Source organism: Erpetoichthys calabaricus, chromosome 6 (assembly GCF_900747795.2).
Source record: "Erpetoichthys calabaricus chromosome 6, fErpCal1.3, whole genome shotgun sequence".
Taxonomy (NCBI): domain Eukaryota; kingdom Metazoa; phylum Chordata; class Cladistia; order Polypteriformes; family Polypteridae; genus Erpetoichthys; species Erpetoichthys calabaricus.
The window spans coordinates 80948432-80972622 of NC_041399.2; the positions used below are offsets into that span (position 1 = coordinate 80948432).

The 24191-nt window shown below is 38.1% G+C and overlaps 1 protein-coding gene across 1 annotated transcript in view; it reads right to left on the reverse strand.

Moving 5' to 3' along the window:
- Window positions 1–24191, reverse strand: part of smchd1 (structural maintenance of chromosomes flexible hinge domain containing 1) — a 509382-nt gene that overhangs the window by 430672 nt on the left and 54519 nt on the right. The window contains 3 exon segments of the mRNA XM_051928888.1: window positions 1–2; window positions 100–182; window positions 20145–20303. The exon segment at window positions 1–2 is cut by the window's left edge and continues 132 nt beyond it. Coding sequence (XP_051784848.1) covers window positions 1–2; window positions 100–182; window positions 20145–20303 — 244 coding nt within the window.

Here is a 24191-nt window from a genome sequence, read left to right on the forward strand (position 1 = left end):
AGCTGACAGAGAAAAAAGTATAAAGCACCATGTTTATTTATGTAACCATAATATAACAACCAAGTTAAAAATACAAAAAAAAAACAAACATTCTCTCACCAATCGGATTTCTATCTCTCTGTTGTCCTTATTCTGCGATGTGGCTGACAGAGCATTGTCAATCAGCTCAGCAAGGGCAAAAGCTGAAAAAGTAAAAGCAAAATGCAAATTATTCAGAAAGCAGCTTTAAATTAAGCTCTTCATAAAAATACTTAAATAACCAAAAGAGCATGCTCTGGCTCAAAAACCTTGGCTCCTTTATAAGGAAGCCACCCCATGTCTAAGCTTTCTGTAGTAGACTCTGCCAAAATGGACTTGTCAATTTCAACATCTTGGCTAAGGGGAAGCTCTAGACTCAATTCATTTTCACATTCACTAGACCCTGATGGGTTTCTACCAGAAGATTTTTTTGTGCATTTTATAAGACGTTCTTAAACCAGGGGTACTCAAAGTTTTTGAATGCCGGTCCACATTCAGTTCGCCACCAACCATCGGGGTCCGCTATTGCCAGGTTTACCGTGTAGGACTGTAGGTGTAGGTCTGTAGGAGGGTAGTAATAGATTCAACGCAAATGATAAAATTTTTACAGAAGACCAAGACATGCACAAAACATGGAAAACAATTCAAAAATGTCACATGACTAGTTGCAATTAACACACCAGTTGGTACGTAAATGATTGTCACCCAGTGTGAAGTGTGAAACTGTTGTTTCGATTTCATAATGGCAGCATAGTTCGGTGAGTAACCAGTCAGTGCAATTCTTATTGCATTCCTGAGGTTCTGGTCGGTAAATACACTTCGATGTTTCGTCTTGGGCGGCACGGTGGCGCAGTGGGTAGCGCTGCTGCCTCGCAGTTGGGAGATCTGGGGACCTGGGTTCGATTCCCGGGTCCTCCCTGCGTGGAGTTTGCATGTTCTCCCCGTGTCTGCGTGGGTTTCCTCCGGGCGCTCCGGTTTCCTCCCACAGTCCAAAGACATGCAGGTTAGGTGGATTGGCAATTCTAAATTGGCCCTAGTGTGTGCTTGGTGTGTGGGTGTGTTTGTGTGTGTCCTGCGGTGGGTTGGCACCCTGCCCAGGATTGTTTCCTGCCTTGTGCCCTGTGTTGGCTGGGATTGGCTCCAGCAGACCCCCGTGACCCTGTGTTCGGATTCAGCGGGTTGGAAAATGGATGGATGGATGGATGTTTCGTCTTGATAGTGTTCATAGTGGAGAACGCACACTCACAAGAATATGTTGAACCAAACATAGTGAGCACGGAAATCACCAGTTTCTTTGCAGCAGGATACTACGAATCTGGAACAAACTTTGACCAAAAAATTGTTATGCCGACTTCGTTCAATTTAGCTTTCAAAACGTGAGAAGCTTGCAAATCAGCTGCTTCCATTTGCAACAGTGACGGGTTTGAGTCCATTCACTGTCAGGCTGGACAATGAAAGGATCAGCAACAAACAAAAACACAGGCTTCAGTTTTCTGAAATCCTTAAAACGTTCATCAAACTCGACCTTCAAATGATGTAGAAATGTGGAAATCAACTGAAAACATGCCTGTTGATCAGCTGTCATGCAGCTCTTCAGGTTTGGGAAATGCAGAATCTTGCCACCTTCCAAGTCATTGATGAAAATGCTCAGTTTTGTTTCAAAGGCACAACATTTTTCTTGCAATTCGACAACAGTTTTGTCTGCACCCTGAAGTGACAAATTCAGTGTATTTATATGTCCCATAATATCAACAAGAAATGCCAGCAGTGCGACCCTGTCACTGTCTTGAATAAATGTTAAAAATTCTGCAGCTTCTTTGTATTCAAGGACTGCAGGAAGTCAGCTACATCTTCACGGAGATTCCAGAACCTTTCCAACACACGGCCCTTGCTTAACCATCTGACGTCATTGTGAAGCAGCAAATCTCCAAATTCTGCAGACATCTCTTCAAGAAAAGAACAAAACAGATGATGCTGCAGAGACGAATTACATCGTAAAAAATTCACTAATTTCACAAGAGTAGACTTCACTTCCGCCAGTTCGTCACAAAGTTTTGAACAGAGGGCAGACTGATGAATGATGCAGTGATAAGCAACAAGGTTGGGCTGAAGTGCCTTCATATGAGTGACAAGTCCTCTATCTTTACCAGTCATTGCTGGTGCCCCGTCTGTTGTAAGGGAAACCATTTTTGTTACATCCAATCCAGCTGCGTGCATAAACTGCGATAATGCTGAAAACACGTCCTCACCGCGGGTCTGTTTTACTAGCGGTAGTAATGTCAGAAACTCTTCAACAAAATTATGGCCATCAAAAAATCTTGTGAACATACAGAGTTGAGACATGTCAGTTTTATCAGTGGATTCATCGCACGCGAGAGCAAACAATTTAGCCTGTTTAAGATCTGATATTAACTGACCACCGACCACATGTGAATTTCCCATTGGGATTAATAAAGTATCTATCTATCTATCTATTGTCAGAAAGGTCATCTGCACGACGACTAGCAGTACTGTCTGATAATGGTATCTGCTGAATCAGTTCAACACACTTTTTGTCGCTAAACAGAACCGAAGAAGAAGACATCATGCATTCTTTAACAACCTCTGCATCAGTAAATGCTTTCTTATGTCTGCCAAGAACCCAAACAATGCGTAGCGAAGCTTCTGTAACATTTGATTGTGTGGTGGTCGCTTTCGTCATCAGCGATGAACTCGCTACCAACGACGACTTAAGGGCGTCGATCTTATGCGAACGGAGCTCTGACTTTGGTGGATAATTCGCATTGTAAAAAAGACCAAAAAATGCCAGTAGACCAAACGCAAATTTTATATGCCAAACAGTTTTCAAAAATGCCAGATTTCAGTTATTTGGCATAAAAAATGCCAGTTGGCAACCCTGCTACAGAGTAAATAATAAAACAACAATAATTTTGGTGCTTTTATATTCGGACTTTTGACTTACGCAGAAGACAGTCGCGGTCCGCCAAAAACGTCTTGGCGGTCCGGATTGTGGACCGCGGTCCGCCGTTTGAGTACCCCTACTCTAAACCCTTAACCTCCTTAGTGTTACATTTTATCTCAATAAAACATTTAAAAATCCTTGCATTTTTTTGGCTTGAAAAATTACATTTTTATTAAATATCATCTTTCTACTGTAAAACATGAAACACTACAAGTACAAATTCAATTCTGTAGAAACTATAACAACGATACAAATAATAACAACAATATGAACAGCACACTGTATATGTGCGAGTGACGCAAGAGTCACTTTCAGGTTTACCTGAATGACTTTCGGTTTCACTGTCCGTTTCAATGTCACTGCCTGAAGACAGATTCACCTCATCATTAATGCTATGCTGACAGTGAAGACTTGTCTACACTGTTGCCTAGTTAACGCATGGACCTGACACTTATGCAAGACATGACTATACCATTGCCAGAGTATGCTCGGCACTAATGCTGTTGGCACTTTTACAGCCCGAGTAATCCTCCTGTCTTACGTGAGACGCGTCTACACCATTGCCCGAGTAACACTCGGGACTAATGCTTTTGCCACTTTCTTTTTTTTAACAGCCCAAATAATGCCCAGGTCTAATGCTAAGGAGGTTAATAAGTACTGAAGCTAAGCTGCTGGCTAATTTAACTGCAAGGAGACTTCAACTAGTAAAACATAAACTAATCTATTCAGGTTGTTATTTTTACAGTACATTCCAGCTAAGCATCTGATAATACTAGGTTTTTACATATTTAAGGGGTTTCCCTAAACATGCCTCATCCAGATGGACTTTTGGCACTGGATGTGGTGAAGACATTTGACTGTATGATACAAATATTCTTTTAAACTTCAGAGATATTCTGACCCAGGCTCAAAATAAGCATATTCCAAAAATGTTACCACAAAAAAATAGAGACATTAATTAAAAGAACAAACAGGGTCATTACTAAAAATATAAAACTGAGAAGATCATTGAACAAAACTAAACAACACCCAAATAATTCTAACTTGGAGGAATTCCAGAAACTAAAGCAAAACAACAACAACAACAAAGCATTCAAACGGTCAAGAGAGAAACTGAAAAAAAAATAATTGCAAGTGAAGCAAAAACAAACCTGTAGCAATTTTTGTGAGTACTACTCCAGTAAAAAAAAACTAACAGAATTTAAGAAACCTCTAGAATGCACAAAAAGAAATCCTTGAAAATGAGACGGAAATAGAAAACTAAGTAAATTAATATTTTACTCAAGTATTTTAAAAGAAACAAATGGAATATTCCATACAAAAATAAAAAGTTCTGAAATGGCAGATTTTAAATTAGAAGAGTCAGATGTGCATACATACATTCAAGGCTAATAAATTTCCTGGACAAATGGGATTGTACAATTTGTACTGAAAGAAATTAAATATGTCATTTATAAACCTTTATTAACCATAATGGAGAAGTCACTTCAGAGAGGATATGTACTAAAAGGAAAGAAATTTGTAAAGGTGACGCCAAACTACACGAAGGGAGACAATATGGAGCCTAATAATTACAGACCAAAAGGTCTTGCTTCTATATCATTTTATATTATGGAAACCATAATAAGAAATAAACTAGAAACAACTTTTTGAAAATAGCAAACTAAATATAAACCAGCACAGATTTACAACAGGTAGATACTGCCAAACCAATTTCAGAAGGCTACTGGAACAGTTCAGGAACGCAAAAGAGAACATAATTTTCATAAACTTCCAAAAAAGCCTTTGATATGGTCCCACACTGAAGATTAATTTTGAAACTAAAAGATGTTGGTATCAGAGGTAAATTACAAAATTCGATCTCAAGTTGGCTAACCAGCAGGAAACAAAGTACACATAAGAGGAGAATGTTCCACATGGACTAAGCTCATCAGTGGAGTACCTCAGCGGTCTTTCCTTTGACTGCTACCATCAAATTTAATGACAGAGATTCTGGTATAGTCGGTAAACTTGTGAAATTTGCAGATACCAAAACTGGAGCAATAGCAGATAAAGAGGAGAAGCAAAAATAATTTAAATACACTTGAATGTTCAGAACTATCTAAACTCTTGGAAAATACAGTTTAATGCAGAAAAGTGGAAAGTACTACACGTGGGCAAAAGCAGTGTCAATTATCAAGACAATATGGGGGACATTGCACTTCATGAAGCAACTTCTAAAAAGGATTAAAGTGGATAAAACATTCTTATCATCTAAGCAATGTTCAGAAGCAATTCAAATGGTAAATAAATAAAATAATGAAGAAAATAAATAAAATGGTAAATAAATAAATGGTTAGAATACATTGTAAAAACAACTAAAGATAACTCGAGATGTTATGCTTAGACTATATATGCACTACTGAGAAAATATCCCAACTGCTTGAAGTTCTGGTCACCACTCTACAAAAGAGACATAACAGGACTTGAAGCTGTGCAGAGGAGAGCAACAAAGTGTATCCTAGGACGAAACAACTGGCCCTACTCCAACAGTTTCAGAGAATTAAACCTATATTGTCATAAGCATAAGAAGGCTACATGGGGACCTAATCCAGGTCTTCAAAATTCTCAGAGGCATCGATAAAGTAGATCCAGCAGAATTGTTTCTGCTAAATAGCACATCACATACACAAGCACACCAGTGGAAATTAAGGGAAAGTACATTTAAGACTGAAGCCAGGAACCACTTCTTTATGTAGATGAAGAAGAAACCTTGACAACCTTTAAAAAGTATATGGATGTGATATTGGGATTGCTTTGATATTAGCTAAGCAAAATTAGCTTGATGGAATGAATGGTATCCTCTCATCTGTCAAATTCTTTATGTTTCCATGTCCTTTGGCACTCCTTGGAGCTCACAGATTATGGTGAGGGCTTTACTAATATGACTGAAATGCTCAACTTCCATCTTTTAGTATAAATATCACTAACTTTTCATGACACTTGCAGATTATGAAAAGGTACCAGGTGAGGTTGTCTTCTTTAATTTAATCCCACTGCTTTATCCCCTTTCTATTGTTCTGAGGTCATATAAATTGATGATGCTGGTAACTGCTCACGGTGCCTCACATAAAATATCTATTAGTGGTGCATGCTACAACAGTAGAAACTTGTCAACTATTACAAATTTCCAAATATTTTTACCACATTTTAGCACATTAGAAGCTACTTTTGTTACTCATTGTTGAAGTGAAGCATATATTGTATTGGTGTGGTAGGGAGTGGGCATTCCATCACTACAGATGCTCCAATTGATCGTCCGCCAATCTAAATCGGCTGATTTTCAATAAAAAAGACTCAATCTGTGATCGGTAAATTGGCTGATCACAAAATCTTTTCTAGGCTTTATGGTAGTTTAGTTGCAAGCCAAGCAGTCGGGGCTTGTTTTAGAAGAAAGCAGGAGACGACTGGAATATTAGTCTTTACATTAAAGAAACTGGAGTAATAAACTGAGAAAAAGAAATTGGAGAAATTGTCCTTTGCAATTAAAAAATGACAAGAAAAGCTATTTCAGTGAATTCAGACCTTTTTATTTTACCCTTTAATTAAGCAGATTTTGGTCTCGCCCATTTCACAGACAGAACTCCATTAGCTGCAGTCTTCTTTCAACTTTATATATTTACAGTCGACCCTTGATATACAACCGGCCTGACATGCAAACAACTTGATTTACGAGCAAAATTTTTGTTTTGATTTACGACCAACATCTTGCGTTATGATCTGAATGCGGGCACGTGTATCCGCTTGCGCGATTGTAAACAAACAGCCGAGAGCATTTGTAAGCGTCAGTCGGAGCCCAGATACATGTGTTTGTGGACGTAATTTCGGTCAGAGCAGTGACTTATATAATTTTTTTCGATAATTGCTAAGGAAGGAAGAGAAGGTAACGAAGGTAAAGAAAGCGATCACAATCGAAACAAAGAAGGAAATTGTGCATAGATAGATAGATAGATAGATAGATAGATAGATAGATAGATAGATAGATAGATAGATAGATAGATAGATAGATAGATAGATAGATAGATAGATAGATAGATAGATAGACAGACTTTATTAATCCCAAGGGGAAATTCACATACTCCAGCAGCACCTTACTGATACAAAAAAAAAAAACAATATTAAAGATTGATAATAATGTAGGTAAAAACACAGACAATAACTTTATATAATGTTAACGTTTACCCCCCAGGTGGAATTGAAGAATCGCATAGTTTGGGGGAGGAACGATTTTCTCAGTCTGTCAGTGGAGCAGGACAGTGACAACAGTCTGTCGCTGAAGCTGCTCCTCTGTCTAGAGATGACACCGTTTAGTGGATGCAGTGGATTTTTCATAATTGATAGGAGCCTGCTGAGCGCCCCGTCGCTCTGCCACAGATGTCAAACTATCTAGCTCCATGCCAACAATAGAGCCTGCCTTCCTCACCAGTTTGTCCAGGCATGCAGCGTCTTTCTTCTTAATGCTGCCTCCCCAGCACACCACCACGTAGAAGAGGGCGCTCACCACAACCGTCTGATAGAACATCTGCAGCATCTTATTGCAGATGTTGAAGGACGCCAGCCTTCTAAGGAAGTATAGCCGGCTCTGTCCTTTCTTACACAGCATCAGTATTGGCAGTCCAGTCTAATTTATCATCCAGCTGCACTCCCAGGTATTTATAGGTCTACACCATCTGCACACAGTCACCTCTGATGATCACGGGGTCCATGAGGGGTCTGGGCCTCCTAAAATCCACCACCAGCTCCTTGTTTTTGCTGGTGTTCAGGTGTAGGTGGTTTGAGTCGCACCATTTAACAAAGTCATTGATTAGGTCCCTATACTCCTCCTCCTGCCCACTTCTGATGCAGCCCATGATAGCAGTGTCATCAGCGAACTTTTGCATGTGGCAGTGAGAGTGGTGTTCGTGTGACCGATCTCGCTAATATGTACAGCATGTCGAAATCCACCATCTCGACAATTTTGGGTATTTCCATTAATTTTATGGGAAAAATAATCTTGACTTACAACCAACTTGAGTTACAACCAGCCCTCGAGAACGAATTGTGTTCATAAGTCAAGGGTCCACTGTATCTATTATTAAAAAAAAATCCTGTGGGAGGGAATGACTAGTAGATGATACGTGATCTTCACGTTAAGATCACGGAAGACAAATAAAAGACCCGCGAGACAAAAGAGAATGGCCATGGAGCGTCTTGCGGGGATATAGAACATGAGATTCTTGCAAGACACGCCCTACCTACAAGCAAGAAACAGAGCCTGGCCAGCAAAAAAAATCAATAGTGCAAAGGCACGCAGCACACACAGATACAGGGGTCTCAGTGCATATAAAGAACAATAAGTTATAAATGAAACGTCGATGACTAAAAGATCGCATTAGCACAAACAAAAGGAAATTAATCATCAGGACCAGGTGTAATTGAAAAAAGAGCAGGACAAAGCGAGGTCAGAAATAAAAGGCAAAGAGCAGAAAACAAAGTCTTTTCGCATCATTCAATGCACAAAACGTAGATTTTACACAATGATGGAACATACGCTATGAAAATCTGTGGTCCTGCACCAGTTAAAGCAACGACAAGTTTAATTTCAAAGAAAACACAATTTGGTCAGGTGTATATTTATGATCACGGAGAAACGATCACAACGCGGGCAGCAGGGACACGAAGTGGCAAAAAGGGCTGCGGCAATACAGGCTTTAAAATGATCGAAGGGTCCCCTTTCACAACACGAGCAGCGTTATACGTCCTGTAAGAAAGAGATTCAACAATGCCCGGGGCCGGAAATAAGAGACAATTATTGTTTTTACAACATCACGCGAGACAAGGCAGTGAGCCATCATTTAAAACAAGTCCACAGACATCAAACCTAGCAGTTATTGGATTGCTTTTGGCAGACAAGCATCATGTGCTCCCAGCTCTTAAACCACGACATGCGACAAGCAGAACAGGCAGCTCACAAGCAGCAAAAAGACAGCAGATGATCCGACGGCATATCCTTAGCGTGCATTCAGCCCCCCCAACCCCCCCCAGATTCACAACACGAGCAGCATTATACGTCTGGCAAGAAAGACATGTAACCATGCACGGGGCTTGATATAAAGGACATGTATTGTTTTGACAAAAGTTTTTAAAGTAAAAATGAAAATAATACATATGTAACAAGTCCCATGAAAACAATGTCTTTAAATTGTGTATCTGGTAAACCAAACATGGGGGTGGGCAAGCGAAGCGAGCAGGGGGCAGATTCTGCACTGTCACCTAACCCCTGCGAGTCAACAGCACTGACTCCAACTGGGTTTGGTACTCTGCCCATGGAGTGAGAGTGATATAGTGGGTCAGCAGCTTAGATGAAAAGGTCAGTTTTTAAAATAAATAATCGCCGCTTAACTCGCGACTTAAAGAGGGGGCGTGGTATCATGGCCATTTAAGTTCACTTAAATTCTGGTCCGTACTTGTAATATTTTTATTTTGATACTGTATTGAGGATTACTTCTGTTCTGTTCTGTGTATTGTATTGTATTGTATTGACCCACTTCTTTTTGGCACCCACTGCACGCCCAACCTACCTGGAAAAGGGTCTCTTTTTGAACTGCCTTTCCCAAGGTTTCTTCCATTTTTTGCCTAAAAGCATTTTTTTGGGAGTTTTACCTTGTCTTCTTAGAAAGTCACGGCTGGGGGACTGTCAAGAGGAAGGGCCTGATAAAGCCCATTGCGGCATTTCTTGTATGATTTTGGGCTATACAAAAATAAACTGTAATGTATTGTACTTAAGTGCATAAGTGGGGAATTGTTCGTGTCCGTAATTGATGCAGGGAGCTGCTAATCCCCACAACTGTACCACGTCCCCATTATAAATTAGAAGGAGTGCGAGTGTGGAGGGGAGGAAAAAAAAGATCAGAAAAAAGAACGGAGGTTAGAGGAGGAAGAAGGGGAAGCTGGAAGCTGAGGAGCCGATGCATGCATGAGTAAGCGAGCGAGCGAGCAACAGGCAACTGGAAGAAGTGAGCCCTAGCAGGGTGTTTGGCCGGCACCTGGGGGTAAAAGGATTGGGTCACTCCTGCTGACTTTTGCAGAGGAGCAGGAGTGACCGCGATCAAGGATGGCTTGCCACGGAAGGAAGGGGGAGTCGGAAGCTTGGGAAGTGGAAGCCCCAGTGTTAGCACCCTGGTCACTGGGGGAACCAGAGTCTCGGTCTGGCAGAGCTCTGCGGAGCCAGGGCCCGAAAAGCTACCAGACCAGTAAGAGAAGTCAGCTGAAGGTAGGGCGACTCCCCTGGTGGAAGGCCCAGACGGGAGAAGCAGTTTAGCCGCCAGCTGAAGAAAGGACTGCTTCCAGCCAGTATTTCAACCTCGGTTTTAAAGGATTTAATTATTGGGATTTTAACCTCCACTTTGGACCAGTTGTTTTTAATGGATTATTTATTTATTGACATTTGATGCACTGCTCTATTATTAGGACACTGTTTTGGATTTGAATGTTTTGGAATAAAGGCACTTCTGCACTTTACACATTTCCCCTTGCTTCATTTGGTCTCCTCATTGTGCCGCTCATTCAGTTAAATTATCAACGGTGTTGGGCTCAAGAGGCTCTCAAAAATGAGTTGGAAGCATGGAGCAGACCCGCATCATCACAGTGAGGAAAAGACTTAAACGAAAAGTCTGAGCTAAAAGCAATGATCACCACAATGATCACTGCAGTTACTATGGCTCTCTTGGGGGACATAAATGGGATAAAGTGTAATATAAAAAAGGTTACAAGGGACATAAGGAAAAATATATATGACATTAACATGTCAACCGAGAAGCGGATTAAAGATATTAAACTTTTAAGTAATCACTGTGGAAACCTTTAAAGGCACGCTAGAAAAAACGGAGGAAAACATACAAGATAATACAATTAAGGTGGAGAATAAAATCTGAGCATTTGCTGTGCAGCTTTTAGGCAAACATTCACAAGTCTTACTGAAACAGTTGAACAATTGGCATCTGCCACTGACGAAAAAACAACGGCTAAAAAATCTGAATGCAAAGTGCTTGCAGACAAACTAGCTGCGTTGGAAGAAGGATATGGAAGAAATAATATCAGACTTTAAGGTCTCCCTGAAAACCAAGAAAGTCCAAAACCAGTGAAATTCACAGCTGAACTATTTTCTAAAATAACTGGAGAGGACTTTAAAGCAGACACCGAGATATCAGCAGCTTACCTCATAGTAGATCAAATGTCTCAAAAAAATTAGAAGCCTTATTGTTCATTTTGACAAATTTCTAAAGTAAATTTGATGTTCCTTCTCAGACTGAAACAAGACATCACATTTGAAAATGACTGCATTCGTATTTTTCCTGATTTCTCACCTTTAACAGCTGTTAAGCATGCCACATTTTACAGAATTAAACAGCACTTAAGTCAAAATCTTGTATCCTGCTAAATTGAGAGTGGACATTCAAGGTGAGTTCAACGTTTTTAGTTCTCCAGATGAAGGAGAAACAGAGCTAAGAAAACTGATCGTGACACTCTTTGAAATACGATTGTGAGTCACACAGGGACCTGGCAAGGCTACGAAGATTTTACCTGCAATTTGGTGCATCCGCAATGACACTTTTGCTGTAATTATACATTCAATTTCCTTCTTGGCTACTTTTATGTTTTAATTACAATTATAACTATACCCCCTTCCCCCACCCACAACCCAAAGGGGCCTGTTTAACATCATACCCTGGGTTTATTCTTTCGGGACGGTTTAAAATTACCGTATTTTTCGCACCATAAGACGCACTTTTTTTTCCCCAAAAGAAGGTTGGAAATGTCTGTGCGTCTTATGGAGCGAATATTGAGTCACAGACCATGATGTGTAGTACCTGACAAAAGTCGACATCCAGGGGTAGAGGGCGACAAAACTCACTGTTACGTTACAGGCATTCCCTCTGTGCTTGGAGGAATGTTAGACTCATTGACTCAGCATCTAATCCTTGCGTGTGCGTGAGTTGCGAAATGTAAACAAATGGAAGCAAAGGCAAGATGGCATCTACATCTCACGAGGGAGCGAAGTGAGTGCAGAAAACAAAATACTCAGCAGATGATGTTTTGCGCATTATCACTGAGTCGGACTCTGATTTTTCAGAATCTGATTTTGTTGAGAGTGATCAGGAGATCGAACAAGAGAGTAAGGAACTGGCATCAGCTGATCGGGACACCAGCCAATGCCGCCCCAGCTGAGCATATTCGTGCAGCCAATGCACCTATGGCAAGGTTCGTGTGGGAGTAATACCTAGACATTGATCCGTGGGAGCCAAACTGGCTACCGGACTTCACAATATGGCTTGCTGTTGGACTCGACAGATTACCAGTCGCTGGACTACTTCAGGCTGTTCTTTCCTGAAGCTGCCTTTCAGCTACTGTAAGACGAGACAAACAGGTATGCAGAGCAATTTTTTGTATTGATGGCTGTACTTGCACCGCATTCTCGTTTTTCAAACTGGAAACCCACAACAAAACACGAAATGAAGGGCTTTGTGGCATTACAAATATAGATGGGACTAGACTGGCGATATAACTTCAGGGAGCATTGGTCCAAACATGCTTTGTCCCCTGGTGGCTTTGGACAGGTTATGCCGCATGATGATAGGTATGTGCTCCTGCAAAGTGATTATGAGCAATTGAGCTTCATAAATTCTGACAGTAGCGATGAGGAGTTCTTGGGGTTTCCATAAAACTAGAAGAGTGCTTGAACCTTAAAGTCTCTCCTTATTTGTTAATGACAGTGATTATGTTTCTTAATACCACTGTTGAATTTACATGGTTGAAATATTATTCTGCTATATTTTATTAAACATATTAGTACACCATTTGGTTCAGAATATTTTTTTTCTTGTTTTCCTCCTCTAAACCTAGGTGCGTCTTATGGTGCAAAAAATACGGTATATTCTAGGTTTATAATATTTGGACTGTACTACTAATAGATACCTCCACTTTAATCTTTTAACACCACTGCTGAGGGGCTTGTTGTGTTTTGGATGTGCTCTGTGTTGGATGTGTTTTGGTCTCTAGGCATGTCAGAGGACTTGGACTGGTCTAATGTCACTTGGGGAATCAAGCCATTTCTAATCTGTCCTTTTTACCCCACAATTGTAAGTGCCAACACAACAATAGGCTCCATAGCCATAACTGTTGGCAAAACTGAAAATTAAGGTTAAAGCTATCTTATGTAATAATTATACTACCTTAAGTTAAGACTATAAAATGCCAAAAAAAGTTCAGAAGTAAAACAAATACCATTTGAGTTGAATCTTGAGCTTGTTTTATGTGCCTCAACTCTTCAATTGGAAAAAAAGAAAGACGCATTAGAAAATGCTGCTTAGATAACTTGTAAGCTTAACAGCAAAATGTGACTTTTACTTATAAGCCTGTTAAGAATGTTAGTCTGGTGTCTTTGTGATAACAAAGTTATGAACATTTAATACATTTGCGGCTATTTTAAATGTTTGTACAGTGCTTATTATTTGTTGCTGTGTGTCACACAGCACACATTTTGGCAAGAAACAAGTACTGCATTAATAAAATGATAATCCATATTTATAATTACACCACAAGAATTATGAATGTCTAGCTGATACACTGAAGGGAAAAAAAACACCTGTATAAATATAGTAAAAGTATACTTTAACAGTGGGAAAAAATGTAGTGCAATTCATGATTAAAGTGATTAAAACCTATCAATATAGGTATATTTACATTTAAGCAGTGTTTAATAATAATTATTTGATTGTGTGAGGGAGTGTGTGTCTGTGTGTGTATTTTTATATACACACATACACATTTTTTAATAAACATTCTTTCAGATAGGTACATTAAAAAAAAAACAACAGGACAACTTGTAATTATAAAATACATTCAATTTTCTTGTATGCCTTATTGATACATTTTTTTGTACATACTTTATTAAGTATTTTAAATAAATTTCATTTCAGTATTTTTATGCTCACTGACCAATGTTTATATCAGTTACGAGTAGCAGCACCTTACCATGTAATTAATTAGTTCAAGCTACAAATTGACGTCAGTTTTACAATAATAATCTGCATATATTATTACTTCAATCAATTCAGGATTATATATGGTTACATAATTAGTTTTCCTCTTTTCACACATTTCCACAAATAACTTTTTTTGCTTGTTTGTTTTTTTTTTTTTTTTTTAATTTCATGGTTTACCTGCCCTCTGCAAAAAAAGACACTTTATTCTGATAAAAGCAATGGTGCTTTACATATCCCAGATTTACTTACTTTTTATATTTAAGTTTGGCCAGTTAGCACAAAACAGAGTAGGATGGCATACTGATGTGTCACAAGGAAGTTGCTTCATTTAGAGCACCAAATCAGGATGATTACTTTGAGATAGAACATTGGTACAAACACACAGATGCTTCAAAAATATTTCCTTATGAGGAAGTAGTTACAACACAGTTGCTTAATCATTAATATTTTTTTTTATTTTATTGATTTTATTAAAATCAAATAGCATTCCATACAAATAACTCAAGTTTTACAAAAAAAGGTTTGATTCATCAACATTCTTTAATGACTGAATGTTGCATGAATACTTTATAATAAAATTAAAACATGAACTCAACATCTTGCCATCTTATCTCTTAAATTATAATGGAAAACCAGGATCAGTCGTGTCTTCTGCTTGCTTATTTGATCTACCAGCTGGAGATGGGGAAAATTAACTATTTAAAAAAGTAAACCAAGACCTAGTAGTCTATGCTAGGTATTGCATAATACAGAACTAAAATGCACCTCAGGTACATCCAGTATGTCAAGGTTATGTTTAAACAAGCCAGTTTTTTTTTTTTGTTTTTTTTTTTTACTTATGGCACTGTATTCTATAGAGCTGAAAAACACTATCTAGCACTGCTCCCTTGACCAGGAGAGACTTTGCTGCATTTACTCATCATGGACTGCTACACTCCCTGAGATGTCACTTCTGCAACACATACTTTGGACGCCGAGAAGTTTTGACATTGATCTCTCACAACTTACTTAACTACTACTACCCCACTACTATCCTTATTGAGGGAGTTTCAAGACTGCCCCAGTGTTGCCATGACTTCTGTTTACAATTCCTTTTTTTTTTATTTATTTATTTATTTAATGACAGTCTAAAGAGTGTGCAGGGTTAGGCTGCAGCTTCCGCTGCATTCCTGCTCTTTTTATTGTTACAATACAAATAGCTCTAATTCACTACCACCTTCTCTCAGGACATGTTCTGCATTTAACAACAATCATCTCAAGTAAACAAAATAATACAGAAGTACTTTAAGATAAAAGTAAAAAAAGTTAAAAGATTTAAAATGAAATAACCTAACATCACAAAAATGCAATGACATGCTGACTGGAGATTTGTGTTTACATCTTTAGCAATGTTTAGCTTATGTATTGTTTGTATTTTCTCATCTTTCATAAAACAAATCAAAGTTATGTTACAATGAAAAGGCACCAAGGTCGCGAGTGCCAGATCTCCAATGTGGCATGCAGCCAATGAGTTAGCCATCTTAGCTCTGATATCAATTAGTTTACATTAAGTATCAAAAGATCTTAGCCACCTAAGAAGTCTAATGTTATACTGCTACAATTAGTTTTTTTTAAATGCATTCTTTTAAAGTCATTTACTTGAGTCCGAGTTAACACAAGTTAACAATAAGCATGTCAATTCGAGTTTATAATTTTTTTTCTAAATAAACAAGAAAGTCACAAGTCAGATAAAAGTGTCAGTCATTAAACCATTGCTTAAAAAGTCAGACCTTAACCCAGACATTCTTAATAATTATAGACTCATATCAAATTTACCCTCTCTCTCTAAAATACTTGAAAGTTGCTGCCAATCAGCTTCAGTCACAGCATACGCATCACAAATTAAATTTGAGAAATTCCAATCTGGCTTCCGCACTGCTCCTAGTATAGAAAAGGCACTAACACGCATTATAAACGACATTCTGATATCCTCTGATGAAGGAAACTCCAATGTAATTAGGTATTTCGATTTCAGAGCAGTGTTCAACACCATTGACTATTCTATTTTACAACACAGGTTAGAAAATGACATTGTGCTTACAGGAATGTCTTACAGGCAATGTCCTTGCCTAGTTTAGTTCTTATTTATCAAATCAATTCCAATATGTACAGAAATGTGCTGACAGTTCTCCACCAATATACACTAAAGTTGGATATGGTGTCCAGCAAGGCTCAGTACTGGGACCTTTACCTTTTTCACTTTACATGCTTCCACTGGGATCTATCATTAGAAAGAATAGTGTTAATTTTCACTGATATACAGATGACACCCAGTTATATCTTTCTTTCACAACAAATGAAGTTTTTCCAATGTTGTCTTTAATTGTGTTAGTGAATTAAAGTAGTGGATGGACGAAAACTACTTGTCTTTAAACACAGACAAAACAGAGATACTATTTACTGAATGGAATGATGAGGATAGCAACAATGTACAGTATTGTAATTGTTTAACTCAGCTGGAATCATGATATTATCTTTACTGAATCAGCCCGCAATCTAGGCATTATCTTGGACTCTAGCATGTCATTTAAAGTGCAAATTACAAAACTGTCAAAAACAAGTTTCTTGCATCTTAAAAATGTTTAGAAATTAAGGCAATTTTTAAATATCCGGGATACTAAGAAATTAATTCATGCATTTATTTCTAATAGGATTGACTACTGGATGTTGTGTCAGAAACACGCTGCTCAAAGAAGGCACACAAGTGAAATGAGCAATTAGCAAATTCAGCAAGTTACATTTATTACAATTCTTATCACTTATGCAAAATACTCTCCTCCTTCAGGCTCTTCCCATCATTACCTAATGTCCATCACCTGACCAAAACTGCCATCATTACTTCATAACCTGTGCAGGTGTCCAAAACTTATTTTTCAATTGATTCCCACCAGCAAGTCGGAATCAGGCAGACCCACACATTAGATATTGGGCTAGAGGTTGGGGCAGTTGTGCACCTAAAACAATAACACTGTTTCTTATAAACTACATTTTCCTTGACTTGTCATCACCTGTCCAGGCAGGCAGACAGGGAGACAGAGGCCCAGCCACTGCAAATTGAAGCAAATGGCTTATTTGGTTCTTTCTCATGGCCAAAGCCTCAATGGCTTTAAAAATAATGGCCCATTTAGCACTCTAAAAGTACACAATGTCCTTGAGTAAAGTTCTAAACCTTAGCAGCTGCAAAGAGAGAAATAATAAAATAGACAAGCAAGGGCTTTTTATGGTTTAACCCTTATTATGCTAATGTGCATCAGAATATATAATACTTGTTCTCATACATGCTTTATGATTCTCTTTAGAAATATGCAAATCATCAACTTCAAGAATATTCTTTTCTACATGGAATGCAGTGTTCACTGGATATTCTAATTGTTCTTCATACAGCTTCCAGTTAACCCAAAATGTTGCTGCAAGAATTACTGCAAGAAAAATAGAATACAAACACACAGCTCCAATTCTTAAATCTTTACACTGGCTCCTAGCAACGTTTAGGGCAGATTTCAAAATCCTACTTTTAACGTATAAAGTCATAAATGGCAGGTGATCGGCTTCATTATCTGAATTTATCATTACTTACAAAAACCAGGGCGCACATTTAAGATTAAAGAAGCCAGTCTACTTATGATTCCAAGGATTAATAAAATAATAATGAGAGGTCAAGCTTTTAGTTGCAGAGCCCCTAAACTGTGGAATGGCCTGCCTGCTAATGCAAGAGATGCCCCTTCAGTCTCACAACTTCAGTTTAACATACCCTGAGTGGAGCTGCTGATTACTGCATAGTGCAACTCTGTTGTTAGTCATTAGCACTAAAATATAAGTAATAATGATAGTTATAATATATGAGGGTTAGTGACAAATTATGTTTCTCTTCTCGGTACTAAAATGTGGCACTTGGTGCCATTGGCCTAGTGCCAAGTTGTCAGCCTTCCTAAGGAAAAGTCATATCTGACAGAGGAGCACTGGAATCGTCAGGTAGAAGGGTCCTTTCATCTGATTGACTGGCCCAGCTTGATGACCGAGATCTCCAGGACTCTGAACAAATTTGAATTTTATTATGTGATATTATCTACTCTTGCATTTTGCTCTGTACTTGTTATTTACTATTGTATTGTACTGAGGATTAGTTGTGTTCTGTTCTGTGTATTATATTGTATTTACCTCATTTTTTTTTTTTTTTTTTTTTTTTTGACACCCACTGCACGCCCAACCTACCTGGAAAGGGGTCTCTCTTCAAATTGCTTTTTCCGAGATTTCTTTCTTTTTTTTCCCCATAAGGGTTTTTCTTGGGGAGTTTTTTCTTGTTGTCTTAGGGAGTCAAGGTGGAGTTGCTGCGCTGTCAAAAGACAGGGTTTGTTAAAGCCCATTGCAGCCCTCCTTGTGTGATTTTGGGCTATACAAAAATATATTGTATTGCATTGATGATAAAGTCATCCACCTCTGGTTTGAAGTTTAATGATTTAGAATTTGTACTTTTTAAAAGTGACAATTTTAACATGATGGAAACAAACTTTTTAAACTGTTTGTTTAACTATACCTTTTTCTATTGTCTCTCCGGAAAAAAAGGATGAATGGGTTAAAAAAAAAAAAAAAATGAAATGTGAAACAGTATTAATTCTCATCATTTTCAATGGGATAATATAGCTATTAATGTATTACTGTTTTGAAACAAACAGGTCAGATTAATTTAAACAGTAACGTAGCTACATAACTAAGAATGTAGCAACACTAGAATAGCTAAATAACCACTGACAAAAAAGTGGTAAATTATGATACAAATTAAATGTACTATATTTTCAATGCATAGTTTGGGTTATAACGCTGTACAACCAATTTGTAATGAACATGAAAGATTTTAAATGAAAATTCAGCAACATCAAATAGGCAAAAAAGCCTCAGAACTTTACTACAAGATTGTGTTTTGCATCGATGAACTCTACACTAAGCTTCATTTTTAGCCTGGCACAGAGCGGGTTCAAGGGATGACACAAATTTGTGTAATTGCTGTCAAGGTGAACATGAAACAGTAAACTAGTTAATACTTGGAATCACACAGTATGTTGCTCTATTTTAACACAGATGAGTTTGCAAATTCACCAATGCTTTTACACAGGAGATTTTGAAAATTCAAAACTTTGTACAGCACTATCTATTCGAGATAGCTGACAGACGGACAGAAAGACATAGTTATTGCAATAGGTGCTACAGGCATTACATCCAAACACACCTAAAAATACATGGTTTCAGTATAGTTATACTGAAGGCAAATGAGCAGGAGGCATGAAAGTGGTTGGTGTGGGGCCATGCATGTTAGAGGCTTTGGGAGAAACTCAATGCACTGCATAGGTTGAGAAAGTGGGTGTAACAAAGATGCAGTGGTGTAATGTAGTCTGCAGTATGTGGTAGTGCTGAAGAAATGCTGATGCAGTAAATGTAAATTTAAACATCAGTAATGGAATTATTTTGTAGAACGTAGAGAAGCTCTGCTACTTGGGTAAAATTCTGAATGCAGCAGTTCAGGTACACCAGTGATTGCAAGGGTTAAAGGCGCATGGAAGAAATTCTAGCAGCTGTACCGATTCTAACTTCTAATAGAGCTCCTCTGGCTTTGGAATGAACAATTTATGAAAGCTGTGTTGAGCAGCAGTACACTTTATTGGGGTGAAACATGACACAATCCAGGAAGGGAGAGAGAAATTAAAATGATCAAGCAGATGTGGGTAGTGTCACAATGTGAGGAAGATGAATGTGGAGTTGAGAGAAACACTTGACGTAGAAGCAATAGGTGTTGAATTGAGAAAGAGACCCGAGTGGTATAAGAAAGTAAAAAAAGCCAGGATGAGGATGACTGAGTGAGGAGGTACATGGTGGAGACTCAGAGGAAGGCCATTGATGTGCTTGGAGGTGTAGGGACTAACCCCAAAGGATGCTCAAAACCACAGGAAATGCAGGAAAGAAATTTGAGGGACAACTGATCAACCACAGTAAACGGCCATTAAATTGGTGAGAATTATATAATCTAACCATAATACAAATCTAATGATAAAAGAAAAATGTTTACTCACGTAAAGACTTTTGTCCTTCACTTGCATAATATTCATACATCCCACTTTTAACAAGCGTGTCATAATGAGGAAGGAATTCAATACGTTCTTTTGTTGGCTTTGGCAAATTCTGACCAATAGATTGAAGCACATACAAGGTATCACCATCTTGAATCCTCGCTGAAATAAAACAAATAAATATGCATCCTGAATCAATCCATCTTTAATTTACACTAGTAAAATCATGAATAATTTTGAAGTGCTTAATCAAGGAAACAAGATTACAATACACTAATTTGTGATTATATTCAAATTTATATTGCTGCACAAGTAGTAGTCTCTTGGGTTTTACTGCTGGAATTATGGAAAGGCTTGTGTGCTTTAATGACCTTACAACTATGTTGTTATAAATCCAGATATGGATACCCATAGTAAAATGCTGTAAAGAGAAGGGTCCAGACAAAAAGGAGTGGAAAAAAAAAAAACAACCCACAGAACAAGATCACATACAATCACCTGCTCTGGCTACTGCTCAAAAGATCACTCCTAATAATCTAGGAGTGCCAAATTTTAGGAATGTTTGACGGTAATGTGGCAAAACTAAATTTGAATACCACAATTATGTTTTAAAAGAAAAACAACCGAAATCACTTCAAGTTTTAAAAAACTTCAGTATTGTCAAACATACTGTCACACATATAAGCATACTTACCATTAAAAGTAATGAATATGATGTACATTTTAGTCCCATTTAAAAGAGGGCCAATGTTGCATATTTCAATTGAAAAACTTTTTTGCCAGTGAATTTGGAATTTCGCCATCAAAATGTGGTTCAGTGATGCTCGTTCAAGAAACATTCATATTAATGCAGCACTCATTCAAGAAAATGTGAGGTTTCTTAACTCTCTTGGGACCTCCTCCAACTGGACAACACACCAAAGACCGTCCCAAAGTCCGATCACTGTGTCTGTGGAAGACAGTTTATCTGTTTCCGGGGCAATAGCAGGCTCACAGCGCTGGGGCGGCTCTTCACCGAAGCAAACAGAAAAGATCTCAATGGGTGATGCAGGGAACAGTATTACTTGGCCACTAACCTGGCCATGACCCTGCCTGACTACTGTGTCTGAGTATAGGAGAGTGGCAGATCCCGCTACAATAAATAACCGTGCTGTTCCTGTTTCAAGCTGAATAAAGCTGGTTTGGATAAAGTACTGAGACTAAGCCTCATGTTTTGGGGTGCAAGACAAACAATCTTCCTCAGATGCGGCAATCGCGCTTCGGGACGCACTTCAGCGTGACGTTCCCATTGGGTGGGGGAGGATCCCAAAAGAGTTCAGAAACCTCACAATATGAAGAAGAAGAAGAAAAGGATGATTCGGCTTTTAATTGATAACTGTGCTGCCCACGACAGGCTTCCGCATTTTGATAATGTTCGGGTTGAATTCCTCCCACCCAGTTGCACAGCAGTGCTTCAGCCACTGGGTTTGGGCATCATTAACACCCTGAGAAAGTGTATTATTGCAAGGAAATGCTGAGAAAAATTGTCGTCATCATTACTTGTACAAAGGAGAAGATTAAAATTAACACGAAAGAAGCTACTGAAATGACTGCAAACGCCTGGACGCAAGTTAAAGAAAGCACTATAGCAACAAATACAGAATCTCATTACAATTAAATTTTCGTTACAACGAAATATTTTTTAGGTCCCTGGCAGTTCGTTGTAACAGAATTTTACCTGTATCGTAATGACCAGGTGGTGCACAGAAGAATGGAATCAGCAATTTAAGTCACACTTGGAGTGAGTGGCTCTGAAAAGGGCTGTTCCTTCTGCAGTAGTTGCACCACCACGATGCTAAGGTCTTCTGCAGCACTATCTGCCCCCAACTAAACCAAACAGCTGCGCATCACTCCGCTCACCCAGGGTTAGAGGCAACTTATCTGCCAAAACATTGCCACAGCTCAGTGAGTGGACCCAAGCCCAGGGTCCACATCCAACGCTCACTGGCAGCCACAGATAGATGTGGATTAGCCAGCTTCTCCAGGTATCCCCACCACCTGACTGACATATGCTGAACCACCAAAGAAACGTGTCTCTTTCAGGTCCACACCTATGCACACAACAATATAAAAACAGCTCACAGTGATGATGATACAAAGCACCGCATCAACACATGCTGAAAAGAAAAACAGAAATCACGTCTAGAAAGGCTTTGTGTTTGAAGCATCAGAATTTTACTGGAGCTGTACTTAATACAAATAAAAACACACAGTTGCTTTCGTTATTGCAGCTTTTATCTTATTATTGAATTAATTCAGGAATAGATTAGAGAGTGCTTTGTTGTGAGCACAATGATGTGAAAACAGTACAATAAAGCTGGATTAATGTAAAATGGACAAAGCCGATTTCACACCGGAGACATTAAATTTTGGACAAAAAAAAAATGAGGGACAGATTCGGACAATTAAAGCAGCAGGAACTTAGTCAAATGAATTCAAATTTCAAATGTCATAACCTGTTAATTACCCTTTAGTATGTTTATTAACCAGATAAAATACAGAAATAAATCTTACAAAAGCAAATGTTACAAACCTAACAGTTATTCTCTGACAGATTTTAAAGTATGCTGGAAAAACAGCTTTGAAGAGTTTGTTTAAATGAAATTATACTGAATTACCTTTCAATTCACTAATTCAACAGATAATAAGTTTGAATTATTATTTTTAATATTGATTTTAAGCAGTATTTTCAGTTACTGCAGAGAAAATGTTAAAAGAAAAAAAATTGAATAAGCAAATGCTAAGAGAAATTACGTAGTGCATGATTTATGATCCCTATGCTGAACTACCGCCAAGATTGTGACATCACTCCCACTTGTTATTAGACATGGTATTCCTCCAGTGTATAACACAAAATTCAAGTCCTACATTGTATTGGTCATTTTATGAATGCAATACTAGTTTACTAAAATGAAAGTAGGGTATGTGAACCCCTAGGAATTATCTATATTTATGTGTAATTCCCATATAAAACATGGTTGTATCTTCACATCAGTCACAATAATGAACAAGCACAGTCTCCTATAAATAAAGATTCACAGATTTTCAGAGAATTTTTGACCATATTGAATCATTCAAACTGTGAAACTGAAGGTTGGAAAAAGTAAGGGAACCCTAAGCTAATGACTTTTTAAAAAGCTCATTGCAGTCAGAATTTAGCACACCTGGAGTCCATTTAATGAAACAAGTTCAGAGGTGTGGCCTAGAATTACTTTGATTGATAAAAAACACTATAAAGTTTGAGTTTGAGCTTTTGACATCAAGCCTCGCACAAAAGAGCTGTCTGAAGAGCTACGATCAAGAATTGTTAATCTACATAAGGCTGGAAAGGGTTACAACATCATCCCTAAGGGTTCACATACTTTTTACTTTGACTGTATCACTATTTTAAATTTGTTGCAACTGTTACTATGCATATGTTTTTATTGCTGAATAACCATAATATTATTCACTTGATTAATGGAAGTACTTACTTTATATATCTCTCTATTATATAAAAAAAAATCCTGGAACGAGACAAGATTTTTTACCCTGGGGTGAGAAATGACTTTTTCAGAGAGGTACTTTCAAGTCCTGCGAGACAAGACTTTGTCCCAAGAGATTTAACCACGCCCAGGGCAGGAAATAAAAGACATAAAGAGTATATGACAAAGTAGAACGTCGTATACAGGATCCAAAACATTGGCGCGATACACATGCATAGCATGTTAGAGATAATGAAAGTACTAAAAGTACTAAAATTCGAAAGTCTAAAAAAATTTGATTGTTTGCGCTAATGCGATCATTTCTAATGGAAAATATTATCGGTGAAAAAACGGAACAGCGAAAAGAGATTGAATATAATGTTCAGATTTAAACTTTAAGTCGGTGATTTGTAGATCATCTAATTCGTGTTGCCATCAGGGGAAAGTAGTGTTTCTTCCCAATGAAGAAGCGTATCCATAAGAAATAAAAGATTTGTTGTTTGGTGAAAGTGAAACCCACAAACGTGAGTGGTAGAGATGCGAAGTG